Source organism: Ranitomeya variabilis, chromosome 1 (assembly GCF_051348905.1).
Source record: "Ranitomeya variabilis isolate aRanVar5 chromosome 1, aRanVar5.hap1, whole genome shotgun sequence".
NCBI classification, from domain to species: domain Eukaryota; kingdom Metazoa; phylum Chordata; class Amphibia; order Anura; family Dendrobatidae; genus Ranitomeya; species Ranitomeya variabilis.
In genome coordinates, this window is record NC_135232.1 from 187,462,099 (window position 1) to 187,486,756 (window position 24,658).

Genomic DNA, 24,658 nt, shown 5'->3' on the forward strand with positions numbered 1-24,658 from the left:
GCACACACATGACAGGGTGGGGGTGTAGGATGGAGCAGCATATGACAGGATGTGGGTGCAGGATGGGAGCACATGACAGGATGGGGATGCAGGATGGAGCAGCACATGACAGGATGGGGCGCAGGATGGGAGCACATGACAGGATGGGGATGCAGGATGGAGCAGCACATGACAGGATGAGAGAGCAAGATGAGAGCAGCACATTATTATTATTATTATTCATTTTTATAGCGCCATTTATTCCATGGCGCTTTACATGTGAAATACGGGGCAAATATAGACAAATACATTAAACATGAGCACAAACAAGGCACACGGGTACATAAGGAGGGAGGATCCTGCCCGCGAGGGCTCACAGTCTGCAGGGGATGGGTGAGCACATACCAGGATGGAGGCCATATACCAATATAAATGCTCGCCACCCGGGTGTAGAACGGGTTCAATAGCTAGTATATATATATATAGGCAATCAGTGAATTAACTTTTGTTAAGTCCAACTGGGTGTCGTCAGATAGCAACTAATTCAGGGAGAAATACATGCTACGCCACCAGAGACAACTGTTAAAAAATACCAACCTGGAATTAACTAAAATTAAGTCATTATGAATGAATAATTTACATTTTTAAAAGCTCTATAACAGAGAGGGGAAATTAGAAAGAGACACGAATGTTTTATTCCGCTCTCCAGCCACTATTAATTTGTGTGTTCAGCTCAACATGAAACATTTGGAGAAAGATCCTCTTTAACAATTATGTTTACTATTCTTCAAATGCTTTCATGGTTGCACCACCACCTTTGTACTTTGTTCTAAAAAGTGTGTAGTATTCTCTTGAATTTGCTCTTTTATTATACTACTTCTACGTCTCTACTTTATTGGTAAATGTTGGGGAAAATTGATTGGGCTGTTGGAGTTCAACCTTATCCTTTTGTTTTCAGAGCGATATATTGCTACCAAAGTTATCTGGAAGTGTAGTACCCAACCTGTTCATATTCATGCAAGATGCATGTGTGAAACACTACTCTGGGATCTGCTTTTTGTCCAATTTAATAGTATGGTTAAATCTGATCTATAGCAATCACGCTAATAACCTAGAGGAAACTGGAGGTGCAATAAGACGATGCATATTTTGACACCATATACCAATTGTTTAACTATAACCTTAGCCACTGTTAGTGAAACCATTAACCACTTGGGAAAACTCAACATTGATGTGAAAGTTATCTAATAATTTAGCCATTAAAATAAAATCTGAAACAGATCAAGGACAATATTTATTAGCCATTAGTTCCCAGCTAACTGATTGCTCCAGTCTTGTAACATTGCTTCTCACCATTAAAAGCTTGTTCCTTCTGTATGTGGGTGACAGGTGCATTTTAATAACATCCATCTGTCACCTGTGAAATAATTAGCTTATAGTGGAATATTTATTTTACACTCATACATCAAATCTTAACAAAGCTGTATCCAGAAATCAAGTATATGTAAATGCATAAAATTACAGGTTCAATAAAAAATGCCCTTCAAGCACTCATAATAGAATACATATTAATATCTAAATTACATTTTGGAAGCAAACTGTAATTTGTAAGCTCTTTTTATCCATATCACAAGATGCTAAACATGCACATTGGCATCATGGTAATGCTGACCGAATACACAATCAGGCATTTCTTGAATTAAACACTGAAAATATATTAAATCAGAGACCAAAATCAATATTCCCAAGATTGCTTCATTCCATAAAAATTCAAATCACGTCTGAAAAGGTGCAGTCAGCAAACTATCTGTGCATAAATCATTTTAACAGGGCCCTCAGCAGGAGAGGCCAAAACAAGGTAGAAAGAGACTCTTTAAAGGTGAACATCAGCATTGTTTTGCAATATGTCTTACAGTAAATCACATTTACTTACATTGGTACCATAAAATCCATTTGTCATATTACAGCTTTTGGATTAAGTAATTATTACCTTTTTTTATGCAACATATTTTTTTACTTATTCAATATTATCTGCTATCATTTTCTAGACAGGGACCCATTCTTTACGATATTCTACAGTTTTACATTGTTTTCCCCTAATATATATTTCAACCCATTTCATTGTGTCCATAGTGTCAACAATAGAAGGATGTTTACTTTTCCATTATAAAGTATTATTATTTATTTGTTGGACACTATTTATTCCATGGTGCTGTACATGAGTAATTAACTCTAAGATCTTTTTTAATTACTTTCAACATCAAAAGATACATTAATGAAAAAACTGCCTTTTCAATCATAAAGACTCAGTAGTATAAAATTTTGGGCAAAACAGTAAAGTAAATCATGTCGAAATCAAAGATTTCTTACTAACAATAACACTAGTTGTCTCAACAACCATGTCTGGTCCTCCTAACATTTAATTAAAAGAGCCACCAGATTTCTCTTCCAGAAGGAATACTAGGTTGAAGGATTTTTCCACTTTAGACAAGTTTACATTTCTATTGAAAGTTTAAGTATGTGTAACTTTGATGTCAACGGATTCTGCTTCCAAAAGTCTTTTTGCAACACAGCTGACATCTTCAAACACGACATTAAGAAGATCATACAGAAGATCAGACCTACCTTCTTCAGTTTCATGCCATACAATCCCTTCCAAATTGACACTGGTGCCAGGTTCACAAGGTCCAAGGCATTCTGGTTCTGTTACTACTCCAACTTCACTTGTGTTTACACCAACTGAGCGAGTCCTTACTAAAAGCTGTTCCACAGGTGCAGCAATAGTTGATGATGGTGAAAAATACGATGGCAGAATTGGAGATGAGATGTTGTTAGAAACTGGTGGTGGAGGGGCAGGCACTGTAAACAGGGGATCAACCTGGTAAAAAAGAATATTGAGTTTTATTGACTGCACATAGTAAAGTGTAATTGTTTGACATAATTTTACAGGTATTTCAGCCTTTGTTTTACTCAATTCCTATAGATGAGTTGAATTGCATGGTGCTTTACCCAAAATATCTCATTTGGCAAAGTCATTGACTCTATTGCTGTTTTTGCTTCCGATTTGCCACTTTTGGTTGTAAATATGGATCCTATTCAATTTGACCTTCGCTTAACTTTGATAGCAAAGAAAAAGAAAAGGTGCAGAGAACTAGTGTTCCCTGTAGAGAATAATTTAATGAGCAGTTTCTGAGAACTAGGGCAGGAAAACCTGCTGTTGAAAGTGTTAAGACTGACAGGGCAGGCTGTAATCCCTCTTACCAGAAAATGTTCCACACGACAGCACTGAGAGAGAAAATGGAGTAACTGCATTTTACTAATGGAGAAAATGGATGTGCTTATCCGTTTGGTGTGTAATTATGAAAATCTTCTCATAATCCTTAATGGACTGATATTGCTCCCTTTAAGGTGAACATAGAAGCTAAGATAAATTATTCAATATAACAGGAAAGAAATATATCTTGGTACCGTGTTAGCCAGTAGATAGAAAAATATTTAGAATTGAGAGTCCTCAGTGGTTGATACCTTTTAATGGCTAACTGAAAAGATGGTAACAAATTGCAAGCTTTCGAGACTACATACGTCTCTTCATCAGGCAAAGACTAAAACAAATTCTGAAGAATCACATATTTATGCACCAGAGATGGTATGTCACTCTCCATAAGGAGAAACGTTACCCCTTAGACCCCCAGTCCAGAGCCTCTCACCTAGCCAAATCAGTTCTCATCCTGACGAGGGCCAACAGCCCGAAACACCATGTCTGTGAATTGAGATACTGATTTGGCTTTAATCCTAAGTCATATTGCACGACTCGTTAAAGGGTTGATTGTGACTTGTAGGATCGCTACTTCCAACAGGTGGCGCTATAGAGTTAAGTCCTCTTTTTCTCAGAAGAGGCAATTTGCATATTTATGCACAACATAGTATAGAAAAAAAAAGGGAGAGGGGAAAAAAACCGTGTGACACATTCATTCCTGCATTTAGAGTGTCAAAGGTCGTCATCAGTTTATATTCCCAGACTCTCCTGTCTTTCTGCGATTTGAAGTTACCCTTTAATACAAGTAATTTCATGTCCATAATGTTATGATTTGGGAGACAGAAATGTATTGCCACAGGTATATCCATTCTTTTTTCTCTTATTGTATGGCGATGAGAGTTCATCCTTGTTCTCAGTTTCTGCCCTGTTTCCCCCACATACAGACCCCCAGTTGGACATTTAGTACAAATGATTAGGTACATCACATTAGAAGTGACGCAGCTGAAAGTACCTGGGATCTTGTAGTCCTGATGTGAGTTGGGGATCTTTATCTTGTCCGTGGTCATTATAAATGGACAGGTTTTAAATTTTTTCTGGTTGCAAGGAAAGGTACCTGCAGCTGTTGGAGAGGACAGGGAGCTCTTGACAATGATGCTTCTTAGATTTGGGGGCTGCCTAAAACACAGTAGTGGGGGTCTGGAAAAATTGCTTGTAGTCGGGCATCTTTTTGCAGTAAAGGTTGTAATTTCCATGCAGCTCCCCTTAGCGCCTCCAGATTTGGATTGTAGGTAACTACTAGAGGTACCCGGTTATTTTCTTCTTTAGTTTTGTAATGTAGCAGGTGATTCCTTGATATTCTGGTGGCTTTTGTGATCTGATTTTCAATTGTTCTTGGATGGTAGCCCTGATTCAAAAAGGTCTTTCTGAGGCGACCAAGGTGTTCATCTCTATCCATTGGGTTGGAACATATACGATTGTATCTGATGGCTTGGCTGTAGACAATGGAGTTTTTTATGTGTTTTGGATGGAAACTGTCCCATTTAAGGTATGTTGGATGGTTGATTGGCTTCTGATACAGTGATGTCTCTATTTTATTGTTCTGCAGCTTAATGATGGTGTCCAGAAAGTTAATTTCAGTGCAGGAGTAGTTGAGTGTCAAGTTGATGGTGGGATGAAATTGATTAAACTGTTCATGGAACGTCTTTAGCTGTGGCTCAGACTCCGTCCAGATGATTAAAATGTCATCAATGTAGCGGTAGTACACCAGAGGCCCGATGACGACCTTTGACACTTTAAATGCAGGAATGAATGTGTCACACGGATTTATGTCTTTTTACATCAACTAATGAACTTGCCCATCAGACCATGTGGGGTCATCACAACAGAACCAGACCCTAATCACAGGACAATAAAAGAATCCTTATCTAAGAATTGGCCCAATATTTATGGACGTAACTGTTTATCACCCATGGTAATTCTGCTTCATGTCACCTGGCTTATCCATGGTTTTTTCCCCTCTCCATTTTTTTTTTTTTTTCTATACTATGTTGTGCATAAATATGTGATTCAGTCTTTGAATGATGAAGAGACGTATGTAGTCTCGAAAGCTTGCAATTTGTTACCATCTTTTCAGTTAGCCATTAAAAGGTATCAACCACTGAGGACTCTCAATTCTAAATATTTTTCAATATAACAGATAACTAGCCATCAGACCAAGAATCTGTTTATTTGTGGGGAAATTATTTGTGATGGACAAAAATCAGAACCGTTGGTATGATGTTCCAAATGTATGATGTTCCATTGATATGAACTAAAATACGATGTTCATGCATGAAAAACGAAAACTAATGAAGGAAAATATAACTTCATCATGTCCCTTGCAAGGGTCATAATGTATTGACTTCTGTACTTCCTTTGTTTTTCAAATTATCTAGAGCTACAACAATGTCGGGAGAATAGGCAAAGGAAGGCAATTATCTACAGTGGAAAATGTACACAGGTCTAACAGCTGCTAGTGGCAATGTGACAAATCAAGCAAAGTAAGAAAAAGACTCTTTACAGCCTTGCAGTGTTATTTTTACTTGATGTCTGCCAGGTGTTCATGCTTGCTGTAAAGTAGCAGCCTAGCAGGAGATATTAATCAGAGGATTGTCCACATACAGGCTTCATATACATGTGCGTGTTTACTGAATAAGATACTGGAGGATGGACTTGCAAATATTTCTCTTTTAAAGGGAAGAAGCTTATCTCTAAAATGCAAATAAAGAATGTAATTTAGCTCCAAGAACGTATCCTGAAAGAGCTGACAACAAAAAATGTTCAGTAATTATTAACTGGCTTTGCATGGTACTTCTACATAGAATAATCTACTTAATGAAATATTTTCAATCTAATGTATGCATTGCTTTCAATTTAATTTGTAAACCATATTTCCTAATATTAGATGTCTTGGGAATTAATCCTCCCTTCTAAGCATGAAGAAACATAGGCTCATAATTGCTTGCATACATTCTTAGTATATAGGACCTTATAGTGATCTAAGTTTGGTCCAGAAGACAAAGCACTAGTTCATCTGTATGATAGCACTAAAAAGACACATGCAAAACCAGTTTTACATGTCCAATGCAAAGGCCTGCCATTTGTTTTCTCACCCAAAGCCAATCAAACAATCTCATAGGTATAAGCACATATAGATGCTAGGATTGTATGTGAACCATGAAACACAGATGTGTGAAATCAGCCTTAAATGATCCACAAATGTCTATGCTGATGGCTTGTTCTACTTTATTATTTCTAATTTTTATATCATTTTGTTTAGATTCTCTATCAAATGCATATACTGTATTTTATGTGTTTTGGAGCACATAATGAGTCAATTTAAACATTTTACTGAATGTCATTACTCCTAATTCCCCCATGCACGTGCATGATAAGTTTGGCCAAGAGGGGAGTAAAGGTACCTTCACACTGAACAACTTAACAACGATAACGATAGCGATCCGTGACTTGCAGCGTCCTGGATAGCGATATCATTGTGTTTGACACGCAGCAGCGATCAGGATCCTGCTGTGACATCGTTGGTCGGAGCTAGAAGGCCAGCACCTTATTTCATCGCTGGATCACCCGCTGACATCGCTGGATCGGTGTGTGTGACACCGATCCAGCGATGTCTTCACTGGTAACCAGGGTAAACATCGGGTTACTAAGCGCAGGGCCGCGCTTAGTAACCCGATATTTACCCTGGTTACCATTGTAAATGTAAAAAAACCAAACACTACATACTCACCTTCTGATGTCTGTCGCGTCCCCCAGCGTCCGCTTCCCTGCACTGTCAGCGCCGGCCGTAAAGCAGAGCACAGAGGTGACGTCACCGCTCTGCTTTAGGGCCGGCACTTACACAGTGCAGGGAAGCGGACGCCGGGGGACGCGACAGACACCGGAATGTAAGTATGTAGTGTTTGTTTTTTTTTACATTTACACTGGTAACCAGGGTAAACATCGGGTTACTAAGCGCGGCCCTGTGCTTAGTAACCCGATGTTTACCCTGGTTACCCGGGGACTTCAGCATAGTTGGTCGCTGGAGAGCTGTCTGTGTGATAGCTCTCCAGTGACCACACAACGACGAAACAGCGACGCTGCAGCGATCGGCATCATTGTCTATATCGCTGCAGCGTCGCTTAATGTGACGGTACCTTAAGTCACGGCAGACACCATTAGTGGCTGCTTATCATCTCTAAGAACAAAATGGTTCAGAGATGAAAATTAACAAGCTCAATTAATTTTTTTCCACCAGCATCCTCTTTATGTGCCCACATTCTAATTAGAGTCAGATGATCATAATTCCAGCAAATCTAAGTTCTAAGTAGTTTTCAGGGTCCACCTGGCTTTGGTGTGCTTACTATGATCTGAATGAAAAAAACAAATATTCTACCGTACACATTGGGAAAATTAGACAGTAGGCTAATTTGTACCTGTATATATATTGTGACAAAACACTCCGGGATCGCCTTTGCTGGGGTCAAAGGTCACGTGGTTTGTGCATTGAATCTGAGGCGTACAGCAGGTTTCTTTAGCAGTCTGACTTTAGGTCAGGTTTATTAACGAGAAAGTAACAGAAAAAACAAAGCATAAAAATAAATCCTAGCCTGTCCGGCACTAACTAACAGATACGTTGCTATCTCAACAACTGGGGGGGCTTCTCCCTCCCAGCTAACAACACACAGTCCTTGAGCACAGCTCTCACTCACGTTTGTCTCACACAGACAGGTAATCTGTGTGCCCCAGGCTGACGCCGGAAACCCTCAGCTGGTCATCCTTTATTCCCGCACTCATTAACCCATCATTATCCTGAAAATACTGAGCGGCCTAATTCACATAGGACAAATACCTGGGCGAGATATACCTGCCCCCGACTACCAGACCAGACCGACATGATTCTTACAATATATATATATATATATATATATATATATATATATATATATATATATATATATATCCAAATCACTTTTCTATGGGGCCCTTCACAATCTGATATACCTACATACCTACAGTATATACTTATAGCTGATCATGTTTACAAGATAAATCCATATATTTAAGCTGCTCCATATTATAATATTTAATATTATAATTTATTAATAGGCAGTTTTATAATTATTTCTGAAATACAATAATTTTAATATAATATTGACCGAAATACATACAAAGTACTCTAATTATAACCAAATTCAATAACTGTGTAAGAATCTGCTTTCTACAAGCTGTTAATTAGTTGAATATCATACAATATAGCAAATGTTCAGAAGTACTAGTATTATAATGATATGTAGACAAAACATTCATTCCAGTTAATAGTTTTAAAGAAATACAACGTCAGCTGCTCCATTTTCTACTGAACCATATTAAATTAAAAGTATCCTGAAGGAGGCTGCTGATCAGCAAAGATGGGATTTATATACTGCATTGCAGAGGAAAGATAGAATACATAGTTTTTATACAGTGAAATAGAAAAACAATTAAACTTTTATTGTAGACCCAATATACTTGACACATGAAAGAGCAAGTAATTAAATGGCAGGAACATTACAAGCCATTGAAGGAATTATAGTTTCAAATGGCATGTGGAACAAACTGTTCCTAAGCCACATATTTGTCAAGGGATATGCTAATTATTTTATCACACAAGCTGCAAGAAGAAAAGGTATAAGAAATCATATTGGTCTGCGGAAGATGATAAAATGTGGCTGATTCACATTGACAGATTCATGAAATGCCTCTGGCTTTATGCTTTTTTTCTTAAGATATACAATTTTTTAAGGAGAAAAATAAGAACATGTAGAGAAAAGTTAAGAAACAATAACCCTGAATATATGATCCTACAGTTTATCAAGTATGACTTATGAGTAGCACAGATTTAGCTGCGGGATAACATTGCTGTCTAATTATGAGTCATCAGACAACAGCTATGCGAACACATCAATTATGGACCACAGCCAAAAGCCCTTGAGATGTTGGAAATTAGCTTCCAATACTCTTGTTTTACAACTTGCATCATAAAGAATATTGTTAAGAGGAGAGTTGACGACTAGTCGTGGGATTCCAATCACTAAAACAAGGCACCGACCCCCATGCCTAATACAGCACCAATAGATAACTACCAATATTTGATATTGATGGCTTTGGGGTAAAAATTGGGGATGTTCAGTTCAAAAGTCCAAAAGAGAAATTAGATAACATAAGTAATATTAACAATAAACCCATGGAACAATATGTTAGGTGTCAAGTTCCCGCCGCTGCACAGGGGGAATCTCGAACCATCTCTGCTGCGGTCTCCCATTCTCCTCCAGCCACAGTGGAACCTGCTCAGCAGAGACATAGGTCCCAGCATCTGGCTCAAGCTGATACTGTGTGGCTGGTTACTGCTGTCCTTCCAAGCTCAGCTATTGTAACCAGTACAGATCAGCGGCGAGCAGGTGTCCCTGGGACTAAGTCCTGCTTTTCTTCTTCTGAGCATGCCCAAGGGACGACCTCTCATTGGAAGTCATGGGTCACATGCTCAGGTCCTGTAGCAGCTGATATTGGACCACTAGGAAGGTGCTGGGGAGCTTCCACTATAAAAGGTTTGCATGGCCACACGGTCATGCGCTAGTATAGACTTATTATTGTGTGTGTGTGGATGTATGCCTGTCGATGGATGAAAGATCCGAATCATTCCCTTCCCTGGTGTTGTTGACTGTTTGCGAATGGTGGAAGCTACCTAGACCCTGACAGTGCTATCCCGCACAGCTAGCACATGATACATCATCTGATAGCATTGACCGCCAGTGCGGCAACGTGCGCTAATAGAGCAGTTTCCTTGCCCATGTCTGGGTGGTTAGTGGCGTTCACCAGAGCGGCACTGCATGCACTCTTGTGCAGTAAATTATTAGTTCTGTTAATCTCTGACATCCCAGTAGCGGTGTCGAGCGCAAGAGGTCTAGAGGAACTCTTTCCCTGAGTCTTGGGACAGAGTTCTGTGACTCTTTGCTTGCGCTCATTGTGCAGTACTGCGGCCCTGTGACGCAACAGGGTTCGCTTCTTTCATACCGGGAGAAGTTAACCCTTGTATGTATCCACATTATACCACCATATAGTCCGTCATTACTCAGCAGCAGGTTCCACCTCTGCACAGTGGACCTTATACCATCCTTAAAATTATTTGGTGCATTCCGCTAGCCATAACACAATAATAAGAGTAATTTTAATTATTATGCATGACTTTATCAAAAAGTTGAAATGATTAGGAAAGATTATGCTATTCCCACTGCATCGTATTCCTAATTCTCAATGGTAAATCTTCCTGGTAAATATGGAGAAAAAAAATCACATATGTAGAATATTGCTTAAAAATCACAAAGGCCACCACTTCGCCAATGACATAGACATCTTACAGAGGAAAAAAGAAAGGACTTCCCATTGTTTTTTTTTTTTTTTAATGAACTCTTGACTTTGACAGCAACAATGCTTAAAAATATCAGGTAAAACTGCATGTGTGATCCTTGCAATATAATAACAAATTATGTATGCACTATTCTTCATGATGGTGTTAAAGGGGTGGCCTGGCATCTAAAATATATTACCTAAATATCTATCTTTACACCTTAACAACTTTATTACACAATGCACTACATTTCTCCCAATCTAGCTAATGCCTAAATGTGTGTTTTTTTATACTGTATTTCCTGTAACGTTTTGTTTAATGATATTTCCAATAGGTGGCACTAGAGTTCTAGTCCTCTTCCTCTATGAAGAGACAATTTGCATATTTTGCAGAGGAGCATTGCGGCTTTAAGTCTCCTCATCTCGGCATGCTTAGCATGTCAATCTCCGCAAGGAGAAACAATACTTCTTGGATATCGGTAGGATGCCTCTCACTCAGCCAAACCAGATCTCCACTTTGCACTGACAAGGGGCAGTACCCCAAAACACAGTGTCTGCAAAATGAGATTCTGGTTTGCTTTTATCCTAAGTCATGTGACAGGGCTCGTTAAAGGGTCGACATTGACTTTTAGGATTGCTACTTACAATAGCTGGCACTAGAGTTCTAGTCCTCTTCCTCTCTGAAGAGACAATTTGCATGTTTGATGATGATGGACACTGTGGGAGATATAAGTGCAGAGACAGCACTCTGCTTTTATCTCCTTCACTACCATAGCTTCAGCGAAAGAAAATGTCATTAGGGGTGGAGATATAATAAATGAGCGACACCAACACCACACCCCCAGCTTCTAGCGCCACCATCAAATAAATCATCATCAGGGGCGGCACTGGTGTCACTCACTGCTTCTAACACCATCGTAAAACCAATAGTCAGCAGGAGCAGTAATAGAAGTGACACCAGCACTGCTCTTGATGTCCATTTGTTTGAGGGCTATGCTCCCTGATAACATCTTAATTCAGTTAGAAGCTACTACAGCAGCAGATATAAAAGCAGAGCATGGGCACTGAATTGCTTACATCTCCCACAGAGTCTGTCACCCAGGATCCAGGATGTCTTCAGAGAGAGTGGTGATGCAAGACACTAGTAATTAACTGCAGTACTGCCTCCTGTTCCAAGAGGGATGACAGATGCTGCGGGGAGTGAGTGCAGCCCCAGCATCCTGTAATGTCACATTTGATACTTATTTCAAATGAAAAGTCATAGGAAGTCGCCATGGCAAAAATTGGGACTTGATCCGGTGATCTGTTGCTTTGTGGTCAGTTCTTCTGTCTGTTGAGCTCTTTTCCTTTCCTGTCCAAATGCTGAATGTTCCTTTTGTTTTCATTCTCCCTTCTTGGTTTGCTCTTTTCCAAGAGTTTTTGATTTTCCCATTTTGCTTTGTCCTCTCATGTTCTGGTGACGCTTTATATATTATGCCTTCACTGAATTTCCTTGCTGGCTATACTTCAAGATGGATTTTTGTTAAGAAGTTACAGCACTTTAGCTAATTCTTGCTGTGAGTCTGTTTGTCTACCTTCAGAGCACCTTTTACTTTTACCATTGTTAGGTTTATGGGAGGTTTTTCTTGTTTCATATATTTTTTTGATTTTCCTTACTATTCCATCTCTACGCTTTTATGAACGTGCCTTAAGTTTCTCACTCTGAGTCTTCATGTCCACCTGCATACCTTCCTCTCGCCTTGTTGGCTGTGATTTGCGGGCTCCATTGGATTCTTCAGGAGGCACAAGAAACCCCTTGACAGGCTTTTAGAGCGTCAGGTCTGAGGTGGTATTTTTAGTTGTGAAGCTAGGGATTGACTAATCTTTGCAGGGTCCAGTTAGGTGTAGGTGCAGCTTCTCTCTATAGGTAGTCTTCCTTACTCCCTTTACCAGTGTGTGAGTGTGGAACATGCATAATAAAAGTGCAGTAACAAAAATTTGCGATTAGCTAGCTAGGGAAAAGTGTAAGGAATTGTGCAATAAAGTAAATTACAAAAATGGTTAGGGTGTACATTTTAGTTGCTGGACCACCCTTTAAGGATCCCAATTATGACTTGCATGAAGTGGTAGTAATGTAATGAAACCTCTTAAATATAAGTCTTATCACTATAATTTGACATTCTTGTTGTGTTACTCTAGACGTAAAGTAGCCATAACCACAAAAAAATTAAATTTACCACTCATTTCAATCTTTAGGTCATTAGCATGAGAATATCAGTAATCTTAAGAGGACAAGGGGAAAGTTTAATAAAAAAATTACATATCATGTTACCTTAAGGAGATTTTAAAAGTTTTCTAGAAAGTTTTTCTATTTTCAAATTCATCTAAAGCTGCCATCTTTACTCAAAGCCTTTAGAAAGAGACACAACTGTAATAATCTGAGAGACCATTATGTTTTTTGGATTTCACAAGCACCCCTTTTTTCCACTTTTTGTTCTAGTTCAATTCACACAGTTAAACAAAAGAGGAAAGCCACCCTGCCAATAACTTAAGTGCAATTGCTTGGAGTAACCAGGCTTATCTGGTTCCAGTCAGACAGCATAAACAAACCAACACATTTCCCTGCCCTCAACCCTTTTGTTATTTTAAGAGACATAGAAGGCTTAAAGTAGTGTCCTCTCAATTCATTACCCTACCTCCCTTGTGCAAGGAAGAAGCACTATCACAACTGTGACAAAATGTATAGCCAGGCATTCATTTCCTGAAACTCAGCATTTATTCTTAACTTCTTTGTCCATAGCAGTTGGCTACCAACTAGGTCTTAATCTGTAAACAAATGATTTGCTCCACAATTAAACTATTCATTTCTTTTTTTTCCCTCTTCTTGGAGGTGGCTGGCTGCTCTCCAATCTGAAAGCTCATAGGTTTTTCTATTATTTAGTACTCATGATGGTTAAAAGGCAATAAGCTCATTTGGAGTTTATAAAACTGTAAGCCGTCAACAAAAGCATTTAATGCTTCTGAGAAGCACAGTGGCTTTTGCCTGCAGAATTAATAATGAAAAAAAAGAAATGTACTTTTCACTGTTGAAGTGCTGAGAGCTGCTCTGTCAATTATTGCAAATAGCAAAACAGGCAATCTCCTTGAACTATAAAATATAATTTTGTTATTGTTTTGAACGCAATGACACCTTAGAAGAAGGGAAATGTCAGGGAGGAAGCGGAATTGATTTGAATGACATTCATTTTACTATGCAAACGAGAGGCACAACAAACAAATGTGCAATATATCATTGCACTCACCAGAAAGACTTTCACATGTCAGATAACTTTCACGTAAAAAAGAAGTAATTATTGGTCATTTGTTAGATTCAGTCCTCTGTATAAAAGTCAAAATAAGTATATCTATGTCACATACACAAGCCAACTATCACAGAACTCAATTTGTTTCCATTGGACCAGAAACAACATTAATGTTGTCCATGGACTTTGAATGTGTTAAGCAGTGGTACCAGATGTAACTCACAGACAAAATAGATAATGTTTTAATTTTTTTAACTAAACAAATTGCATGGCTAAGCATGCATGTGTTTTCAATGGGGAGAGGGGATGATGCTGTTGTCAGAAACCTCTGGGAGTAGGTTATCTTCTATAGGAATTAATGTATTGGGTGTTCATATTCAACATGCCAAATCATTCTTTTTCTCTGGTAATATCTGTGGTGGAAGAGTAATTCTGTGTTTATACCTTATGACCCGTAGCATCAAAATATTGCCAATAGGGTTATTGGTAATTAGCTTATTTCTACAGACAGACCGTACTTCAGATGCACACTGAGTGGACTGTAATAGATTGTTCAGTGTGCATAGGTCACCATTTTTAATGGCAAAGGTCCAGTTGCACAACATGATGCGCTGCCAAGAATGATAATCTTTTATGGAAATCATTTCACCTGATAATTAAGCATTTTGTCAGTTAAAATTACATGATTATAGTGGAACATGTATTTATTTTAATGCTCATTCTGTGTTTAAGTGTGCCTTCAAGAGGTCAAATCAGATAGTAAGATGGACATACCAAAAACAATAGTTTCAGTTGAAATTAATCAAGGATCTACCCAACTAACTACCATGAGGATCGACTCAACTAACATTAAAGGTCAATGATAAAAATATATAAATTAATATGTATCAGACAATGTAAACCTATATCACATTGAGCCTACTTTTACTTTTACTTACAGGCCTCCTTCTTACCTCATACATGATAGATTAAATTCAGATAAATGTGCCAATATTAACAGGGTCGACCAACCATCAAAGGTATATAGGTGATCTCACTGCTGTTCTCCTTGGAAGACACAAGGATTGGGTATTTGTAATTCAATGGCCTGATTCTTTTGTTTGAAGGAAAGATAAGCAGCTACCAGATAATTCTGGTAGCTACTCTATCATAGAGAACACTGAAACACTTGGCTAAAGGTGCCGTCACATTAAGCGACGCTGCAGCGATATCGATAACGATGCCGATCGCTGCAGCGTCGCTGTTTCATCGTTGTGTGGTCGCTGGAGAGATGTCACACAGACAGCTCTCCAGCGACCAACGATGCCGAAGTCCCCGGGTAACCAGGGTAAACATCGGGTTACTAAGCGCAGGGCCGCGCTTAGTAACCCGATGTTTACCCTGGTTACCAGTGTAAATGTAAAAAAACAAACACTACATACTCACATTCCGGTGTCTGCTGCGTCACCCGGCGTCCGCTTCCCTGCACTTAAGCACCGGCCCTAACAGCAGAGCGGTGATGTCACTGCTGTGCTTTGCTTTATGGCCGGCACTGACACATTCAGTGCAGGAAGCTCTGAGCAGCAGCGCGGACGCCGGGGGACGTGACAGACATCAGAGGGTGAGTATGTAGTGTTTTTTTTTTACTTTTACAATGGTAACCAGGGTAAATATCGGGTTACTAAGCGCGGCCCTGCGCTTAGTAACCCAATATTTACCCTGGTTACCATTGTAAAACATTGCTGGCATCGTTGCTTTTGCTGTCAAACACAACGATACACGCCGATCTGACGACCAAATAAAGTTCTGAACTTTCAGCAATGACCAGCGATATCACAGCAGGATCCTGATCGCTGCTGCGTGTCAAACACAACGATATCGCTATCCAGGACGCTGAAACGTCACGGATCGCTATCGTTATTGTTGTTAAGTCGCTCAGTGTGAAGGTGCCTTAAGCATTCCTGAGAATGGTGTAGAAGAGGAAGGGGGATGGGTGGATAGCTGTCAGCCACATCTTTACTTGTCCAACAGCTATCTAATGTGTATGGTTAGCATTAGGCAAGAGCACAACACTTGTACATGGATACTGATAACACCTGTTTATCACCAGTGTTTATTTGTTTAGGAAGACAACATTGTCTTTGCTCAGACAATTTAGGGATGAATACAAAATTCAAAACATTGGGTGAGCTACATTTTTTCTAGTCATGGTCAGTATAAACAGTCTCTAGATTGCAAAAGTAAACATTCAATGATTACATCAAGACCTAACTTAACAAGATAGACAAACAAGTATCAAAGGGGTCAACTATTCTCCAATTTCTGAGAACAATTTGTGAGGTGAATCAAGTGCTCTCATTAATGGTGGGTTATTAAATATACATTGTTGCATATCTTGCTTGTTGATATTATATTGATGGGCAGCAGTAATATATATATATATATATATATATATATATATATATATATATATATGTATATATATGTGTGTGTGTATACTCATCTTGATGTTCTTCCTAACATTCTTCTGGTATTAACTTGTGGGGGATGGTATAGAATGTACTGGCAACATCCCCTATGAATGTTAGGAAGAACATCAAGAAGCCGCAAACATTGCAGGCTTCCTTGCACAATGATGGCAAGGGAATAACAAATTGCAATAGCTTTGTTCTAGCCTTTTCTTCAAGAAACAATGATTTTCTGCTGCTAGCATACCAATGTCTGATAGCTTAGAGCTTTATATTGTTATGGTAAAAGTAGAAGCACAGTCTTAAAATTTAGCAGACTTCACCAAAGCTGCTGGATTAGGTACTGATTTCATAATTTTATCATGAGTTTTCATTAGGTGTTCATTCTTTACATCAATTAGTTAAGACTCTGACTATTAATGTTCATTATATAGCTAACACCTTTTCTTGAGGGTGCGTGTCCGCGGTCCGTAATCACGGCGCTTTGGACGGAGTGGAAAACCTGCTCCGCCCAAAGTACCACCCCCTTCTGTATGGGCGGTGATTCCAGATGTGTTCATTGCACCCTATACATAGGGCCCTGTGATTTACCTTGCAGCGACAGAGCATCGCCGCAAGGTAAACAGACATGCTGCGTTCTAAAAAGACGGCATAAACGTAGGGCCACCGGATGCGTGTTCGCACTCATAGTGGAGACGGAATTTCATAAAATCCCCCCCACTATGCTGCAACATCTGGAAGCTGCAGGTCGAACGCAGAGGCTGTATGCAGCGTTCAATCCGCAGCTAATCCGAATGTAATCCTGAATGTGGACACATACCCTTATAATAAAAAACATTCCACTCCATAGGAGATTCCTTTTTTAAGGAGTGAAAAGTGGAAAAATTGAAAAATTTGATTAGATAATGATCTAACATAAGGACACAAGTATGGCTAACCATTCTATAGTAGTTTCAGAGTTTACATTTTAAGCTGCATCTAAAATATCTAACAAGAAGTCATTTGTGTGCTTCATTTTCAATATTTATATTAATGCCTAAAATAAAAAAGAACCCAAACAAAATACCTTTAACTGCCATTTGTTGGACAACTTCAGAAAGATCAGCTATGTGAAGTATACACTTGACAGATTATGTTCCTTGTGAAGATCTACCCATTTCAGGGCAATACCAGAAAATAATCCCTGCTTCTATAAGAATACTTTAGATTCGGTAATGCTGTGCAATGATATGTGCTTGAATTATGCATGAATGATACAGTTTAATTATGTTAGGGATCAGAAGGCTGGATCAGTGAAAAATCATTTAATTCTTGTCAGTGTGTGAGTTGAAGCAAGCTTAAATGAGAAAGCCATAGAAATAAAATAAAAACTATTGTTTTCAATGGAAAAAAATCTCCTTAAAAAGTAAATCCCCCAAAATCCACAGCATTATTATTTTTTTGCTAGATGTGTGCACACTGCAGTCTGAATGTGGAAATTTCAGTCACATTTTGCAACTAATTGGAAGCAGATTAGGATTCTGCCTAGGGGGAATGTTGTCAAACTAGGAGCTGGAGCAAATGAAGAAAGAGGTGAAAGTATTGTGAAGAGCTGACAGATTTACAGTGCTCAAGGCAATAAACGGGTACTAGATGAAAATGAATATGCTTTACTGTAATGCATGCAGTTCTGTCAGTCACATCTGAACAGCAACGGCATAAAACTAGGAAACAATGACTTTTAACTTATTTAGAAAAAGGTTCTGACCTGCATGTTAAGTAATAATAAGTGGTAATTTAATACTGTGAAAGCTTTAGACAAACCAGATATACAAATTATTATGTTGTGTAATGTGTGAGTTAAATGGGAAAAAAAATCTCTAGTGTGAGGTACAATGGAAATGTGTGGGCATGGTGGAAATGTACAGGAGTCATTACATAAAAATGTATCTAGAACAAATGAAAATGTAGGAGGCTATTGAAGTGTACTGATTTTGAACCATAAAACAAAAGCTGTCAACATCATATTTTCAATGTATGTGCTAAAAGATATAGTTTATGTACTGAAAATAATATAATACAAATAACAACAAAAACATGTCTTACAGAACATGCAGGAGCAGTGATCCCAAACTAACCCTGTAGAATGTAAGCCCGCAAGGGCAGGGTCCTCGCCCCTCTGTAGCAGTCTGTAATTGTTAGTTTGCTTACCGTAAGTGATATCTGTAATTTGTATGTAACCCCTTCTCATGTACAGCACCATGGAATCATTGGTTCTATATAAATAAATAATAATAATAATAATAATGGTATTCAAGCTCCACTTTTCTGTTGCTTTCTTGTGAGTGACCTCTCTTCCTATTCTGTTAATGTGATTGTTTCAGCTGTGTTCAGAGTAGGAAAGACACTAAATAATACCAACTCAATGTATGCATTAAATGCTATTACCTAATTATCATTCTGGTTCTTGCCTGCTCTCAACATGATTGTTTCCAAGCAGGAAGCATCACGGCTCATTGGGTGGTCCATGACTACAACAAATTAGTCTAACTAACCCACACTTTGTATGTTTGACTGTGGCCAATGAGGTTAAGTTATAAAGTGGAGACGGAAGAATAAACTGTCAGTTTAGAACACAAGTCGAAAAGATCACACGACATTTCAATTAATGAGTACAAACATACAAAAGTTTTGAAATCCTCAAGATTGCCTCCACTAAACAAGAAACAGATTTTTCTGTCAAAAGCAGATGTTATGAAATTCACAGAAAGACATGTAAAAATAAGTTGTTTTTTTTTAAGGGGGTGGGATCGAAATCTTGATGATCATTTGTAGTGATAAACTACAAAATTATCTTTAATTGAAAAAAAAATGTTCCAACGTTGCAAAATTACAAACAGCAGGTGGTGGAAATATAAAGCTGGACATTGATGACCCTGAAATCAAGGTTAACCATTGAGCAAATGGGCTTTTCTTTTTTCAGCACAAAAATGTCATTTATATTATAGTTTTAACATCCATGTTGGCATTTTGTACTCATTAAGAAGCTGGCAAATATGTATTTTCATTCTAAGAACCATTAACTGTGCAAATTAGTCTGTCAAAAGAGTAACAATGGTAGAACTATTCTTTAAAAAGGAAAAATGTTCATTTAATTTCTAGTTTAGATATTTGTTGGAATGATTATGACTCCTAGGCTAAACACAAATGATGAAAAGTGCTGCAACACTGCAGTTCTAAGGTCAAAATAAAGGCCAGATTTGATAGCATTATCCATGTAGTGCGGTGAACCATACACAAATAAACAGCTCTGTATGAAGAATGAAAACCGTAAGGATAACCTTTCCAATTCAAACATCATTATTGCTTTTTAACATGAGCGATCCAAATTACCAAGCCAGAAAGAGGTAAAAGGAAATCCAAAAATAATTTGGACTGCTTGTATATTTTGTAAGCTGAGTCTGCAGGTTTTTAAATGCCACTTACTACATATTTAACCCTTTTAGAATGTGCGCTATAAAAGTCATCTCTGGGGGTAAAAGTTCATGGTTGTTAGAAACTGATAATTCCTCCTACAACTGTGTTTTCATGGCTGGAACATTAACAACCTGTGAAAATGTCATAATGTTTATAGAAACCTGGCTTTTAGAGACCAGAGACTGATATTTTCCTGCACACCTATCCCTTTTTGAGAGTATAAATATTACATCTGTATTCTAAGTTTAGGCTTGAAGAGAAAGTGGTTTCAAAAGGTTGTGAAATGATTTTCTTTGATGAGAAGCTATTTGATGGTTGAAAGGACATTTTTCAGAAAGAAACCTGGAGAGCATTAAGAAAGGTTAGTGTGATGAAATCATACACTGAGTGATACTCATTAAAACATTTTTCTGTGTGTTTAATAAAAGATTTGGGTGAAGTAATATATATCTGAATTAATGTGACTATACACCCAAATGTACCATACTCTTTAGCAAAAGCATTTTAACACACTGTTGTCATGACACTGGCTGACCATCTAATGTACATTGGGTCTCTCTACTCTCTCTTGACAGTTTATGTTGAAGGAAACAAGGATAAGATTTGTTGAGTTTCAATGCAGGATCATTTTGTTCTCCAATGAGATGAGCTATAGTGTCTGGCAACTGTCTTGACCCTCAGCCCATTGGAGATTCATAAGACATACTTGTTTGCTGACAGCTTTTCCTCAAGACACCCCCCCAAAACCCTGCCCACCCCCCGACCCTGGAAGAGGGGAATATGAAGCCGCTGGACATCTTTGGCAGATAGTTGTTTCCAAAGAGGACAAAAAGAACACAGCATACTATCTACTGTTAGTAGATAGCCCTTTTCACGTCAACATCTACTGTTGTGGTAGAGTCAGGACACTCTATCATAATTAGAGCCTACTAAAATTAGTTGGTTTTGATGACAGTCATCAAACATGTATTGCCTCTGCCAGATAGGAAGCTGACATACTATTACATCCTTCATCAGGGAGTGGTTAACTGTGAATTGCTATCTGATACAGGGCTGCTAAAATTGGAAATCTCTTTTTGAGTAAAGTTTTTTTTACATGTAATCATGGTTGATGCTATGCGCTTTAGTATTGCATCTATAACAGTATTGTCTAGTATGTTTTTTTCCTAAATTAGAAATGAACGTTCTGCACATGGAATTATAGTCCTGGTGACTCAATTATCCTGTGTCTTAATAGACTCACTAAGGGCAAACATGACCAAATTCTAATCCCTCAATCACTGGTCCTTGACATTTTGGGGTCAAACAACAGCATAGATCTTCATCTGTCTTGCATGGAACAATGAACCGTAAACCAGCCCTAAGGGTACTGTCACACAGTGGCACTTTGGTCGCTACAACGGCACGATCCGTGACGTTCCAGCGATATAGTTACGATATCGCTGTGTCTGACACGCTACTGCGATCAGGGACCCTGCTGAGAATCGTACGTCGTAGCAGATCGTTTGAAACTTTATTTCGTCGTCAAGTGTCCCGCTGTGGCGGCATGATCGCAGCGTGTAACAAAGGTGTGCACGATATTCCCAATGTCCCGTATGACTTCTACATCGCAACTACGTCATGAAATTATCGCTCCAGCGCCGTGCATTGCAAAGTGTGACCGCAGTCTACGACGCTGGAGCGATAATCAAGTGACGCTGCAACGTCACGGATCGTGCCATCGGAGCGATCAAAGTGCCACTGTGTGACAGTACCCTAAAGGATCCAAAGATGAGTAACTTGTTTCTTCTCTCTAGACTAAGCACAGGATAAATAAAGCCAGATGGAGCTGTCAATCAACACCTTTCACCTGCATTTTGCAATCTACCAACCTTTCCCCATTTATGAGATTATCATTATTTGATGTGGAGGTGGTTTTAGCCTTGGTTGGCGAATAGAATTTAGTGTAAACTAAAAGAAGGCAACTTTCACACAACTATGTGCTATATTGCGTTAACAAGAAACGGTTTTATTAAAAATGGATATCACACAGATGGCTTCCATATTTATTTATTATTATTATTATACATTTTTATACCGCCAGTTATTCCATGGCGCTTTACATGTGAAAATGGGGCAAATAAAGACAAATATTTATGTTTTTCTCATTCTTACAGACGTAGAAGTCTGACCTGGAAAAACAGACCAGAAAAGAATATTTAGTGCATTTTTCAGGGGCTCACAGAAATGCTGTAAAAAAATTAACTTTGTGCAATTCAAAGACACAATAAAAGTTTGTGTGAATAAGGTCCAAGTGAAGGTAGCCAGGTGAGAAAATAAACTAAACAAATCTATGGCACGATGAAAAGACTACAACTTTTATGCTTGACTTTATCGTCTAAGTCTGGAAAAAGCTAAACCATTTGTGTGAATGTTCTCAATAAGATCATACTGTTCTGTCATTTCAAACATCTGTCACCTCTTACTGCTTACATTGGCGAGAAGAAAAAGGTCTTGGAAGAAAAGCAACTAAATAAAAGAATCTATTGACACCATTCATTCAACATCTCAAATCTAGTTTCAGGGAGAAATAAGACTCGACCCATTCCACTATGCTGTTGTCTTCACAGTGTAACATGAGTGTACACACCTGAATAGAAGCACAACATATATTCAGATGCAAAACATACCATTCCAATTATAGTGAGAACTAGGAGTAATCAGCCTTTTATTCTCTAAGTCATTCACAATAGAAGAATGTACAAAACTGCTGGAGGTAAAATTTCCTTCATACTAAGACAAATATTCTACTCAAGAGTGGGATATAAAGGTTTTCTATATGTCTATACACCATCTATACAAACATTCACATTTTTTTCATATATTAAAACAAGTTCTTAAAAATAAATCTTACTGAAAATCTTTATAAAACTTTAAAAAAAATCATAATTTAAAGGGAACCTGTCACCCCCAAATTTGAAGGTGAGCTAAGCCCACCAGCATCAGGGGCATATCTACAGCATTGCTGTAGATAAGCCCCCACTGTATCCTAAAAGATGAGAAAAAGAGGTTAATTATACTCACCCAGGGGCGGTCCCGCTGCGGTGGGCGTCACGGTCCGGTCCAGGGCCTCCCATCTTCTTACGATGACGTCCTCTTCTTGTCTTCACGCTGCGGCTCTGGCACAGGAGTACTTTGTCTGCCCTGTTGAGGGTAGAGCAAAGTACTGCAGTGCGCAGGCGCCGGGAAAGGTCAGAGAGGCCCAGAGCCTGCACACTGCAGTACTTTGCTCTGCCCTCAACAGGGCAGACAAAGTACGCCTGCGCCAGAGACACAGCATGAAGACAAGAAGAGGACGTCATCTGATGAAGATAGGAGGCGCCGGACTGGACCGCGACACCCATCGGACCAGATGGGGACCGGGACCATCCCTGGGTGAGTATATTCTAACCTCTTTTTCTCATCCTTTAGGATACACCGGGGGCTTATCTACAGCATTCCAGAATGCTGTAGATAAGCTCCTGATGCTGGTGGGCTTAGCTCACCTTCGATTTTGGGGGTGACAGGTTCCCTTTAAGTCTTAAAAGTCCACAAATGTACATGTGAAGGTACATTTGCACTGCACAATTATCGTGAACAATTGTTCCTAGGAATGCTATTGTCAGGATAATGAAACAATGTAAACAGGCTGTCAATAATCTCACTAATGAGTAAAATACCTGCTCATAGTGTGAAATTATATTTTAGTTTTCTTTAAAAGATCTTTGTTCTCAGCAGTATATAGCACTGTGCAAACAGGACCTCTATGCCAAGAATAATAGCAGCCTGTGAGCACTGACCGGTATATTAATTATTTATTTATTTTACTCACTTTTATAGCGCCATTAATTCCACAGCGCTCTACATACATTATCAGCACTTTCCCCGTTGGGTCTCAATATCTAAATTATCAGTATTTCTTTGGAATGTGGGAGGAAAGTAGAGAACCCGGACAAAACCCACACAAACACGGGGAGAACATACAAACTCCTTGCAGATATTTTCCTTGGTGAGATTTTGACCCAGGACCCCAGCGCTGCAAGGCTGCAGTGCTAACCACTGAGCCACCGTGCTACCAGTTCTGATCATTAGGTGCACATTGAATTGTAGTCTGCCTATCTAAACTGCCTACTAAATGTTTGTCAGTTGGCAAACAATTAGATGATCAGCCGTATTTAAGTGCTTCAAGTCAGCTGTGTAAATCTACCCTTAGTCTTTGTATAGGTAATAGCTATTATTTAATGTTTATCAAAAACGTTGAGATTGATTATAGGCTAAAAGTACAATGGAGCGCAAAATGTGGCATTATCCAAACAAAAGCCATTTTGTGCTGCAGAAACTATTCACCTGGCAGAGCTGTGAGTAAGTCCTGGGTCATAAGGTACCGTTACACTAAACGACTTACCAACGATCACGACCAGCGATACGACCTGGCCGTGATCGTTGGTAAGTAGTGTTGAGCATTCCGATACCGCAAGTATCGGTATCGGCCGATACTTGCGGGTATCGGAATTGCGATACCGAGATCCGATACTTTTGTGATATCGGGAATCGGTATCGGGATTAATAGCAATGTGTAAAATAAAGAATTAAAATAAAAAATATTGCTATACTCACCTCTCCGACGCAGCCTGCACCTCACCGAGGGAACCGGCAGCCTTCTTTGCTTAAAATGCGCGCGTTTACTGCCTTCCGTGATGTCACCGCTTCTGATTGGTCGCGTGCCGCCCATGTGACCATGACGCGACCAATCACAACAAGCCGTGACGTAATTTCAGGTCCTGAATGCCTAATTCTAG

The 24,658-nt window shown here is 38.9% G+C and overlaps 1 protein-coding gene across 6 annotated transcripts in view; it reads right to left on the minus strand.

Annotated features, from left to right (window-relative positions):
- The window catches only part of ZNF608 (zinc finger protein 608), a 153,723-nt gene that overhangs the window by 114,827 nt on the left and 14,238 nt on the right, over positions 1-24,658 (minus strand). For all 6 annotated transcript variants that reach the window (XM_077291137.1, XM_077291145.1, XM_077291171.1 and 3 more), the window contains one exon: positions 2,605-2,857. In XM_077291137.1, the coding sequence (XP_077147252.1) occupies positions 2,605-2,857 (253 nt within the window). The remainder of the gene's footprint in view (positions 1-2,604; positions 2,858-24,658) is intronic.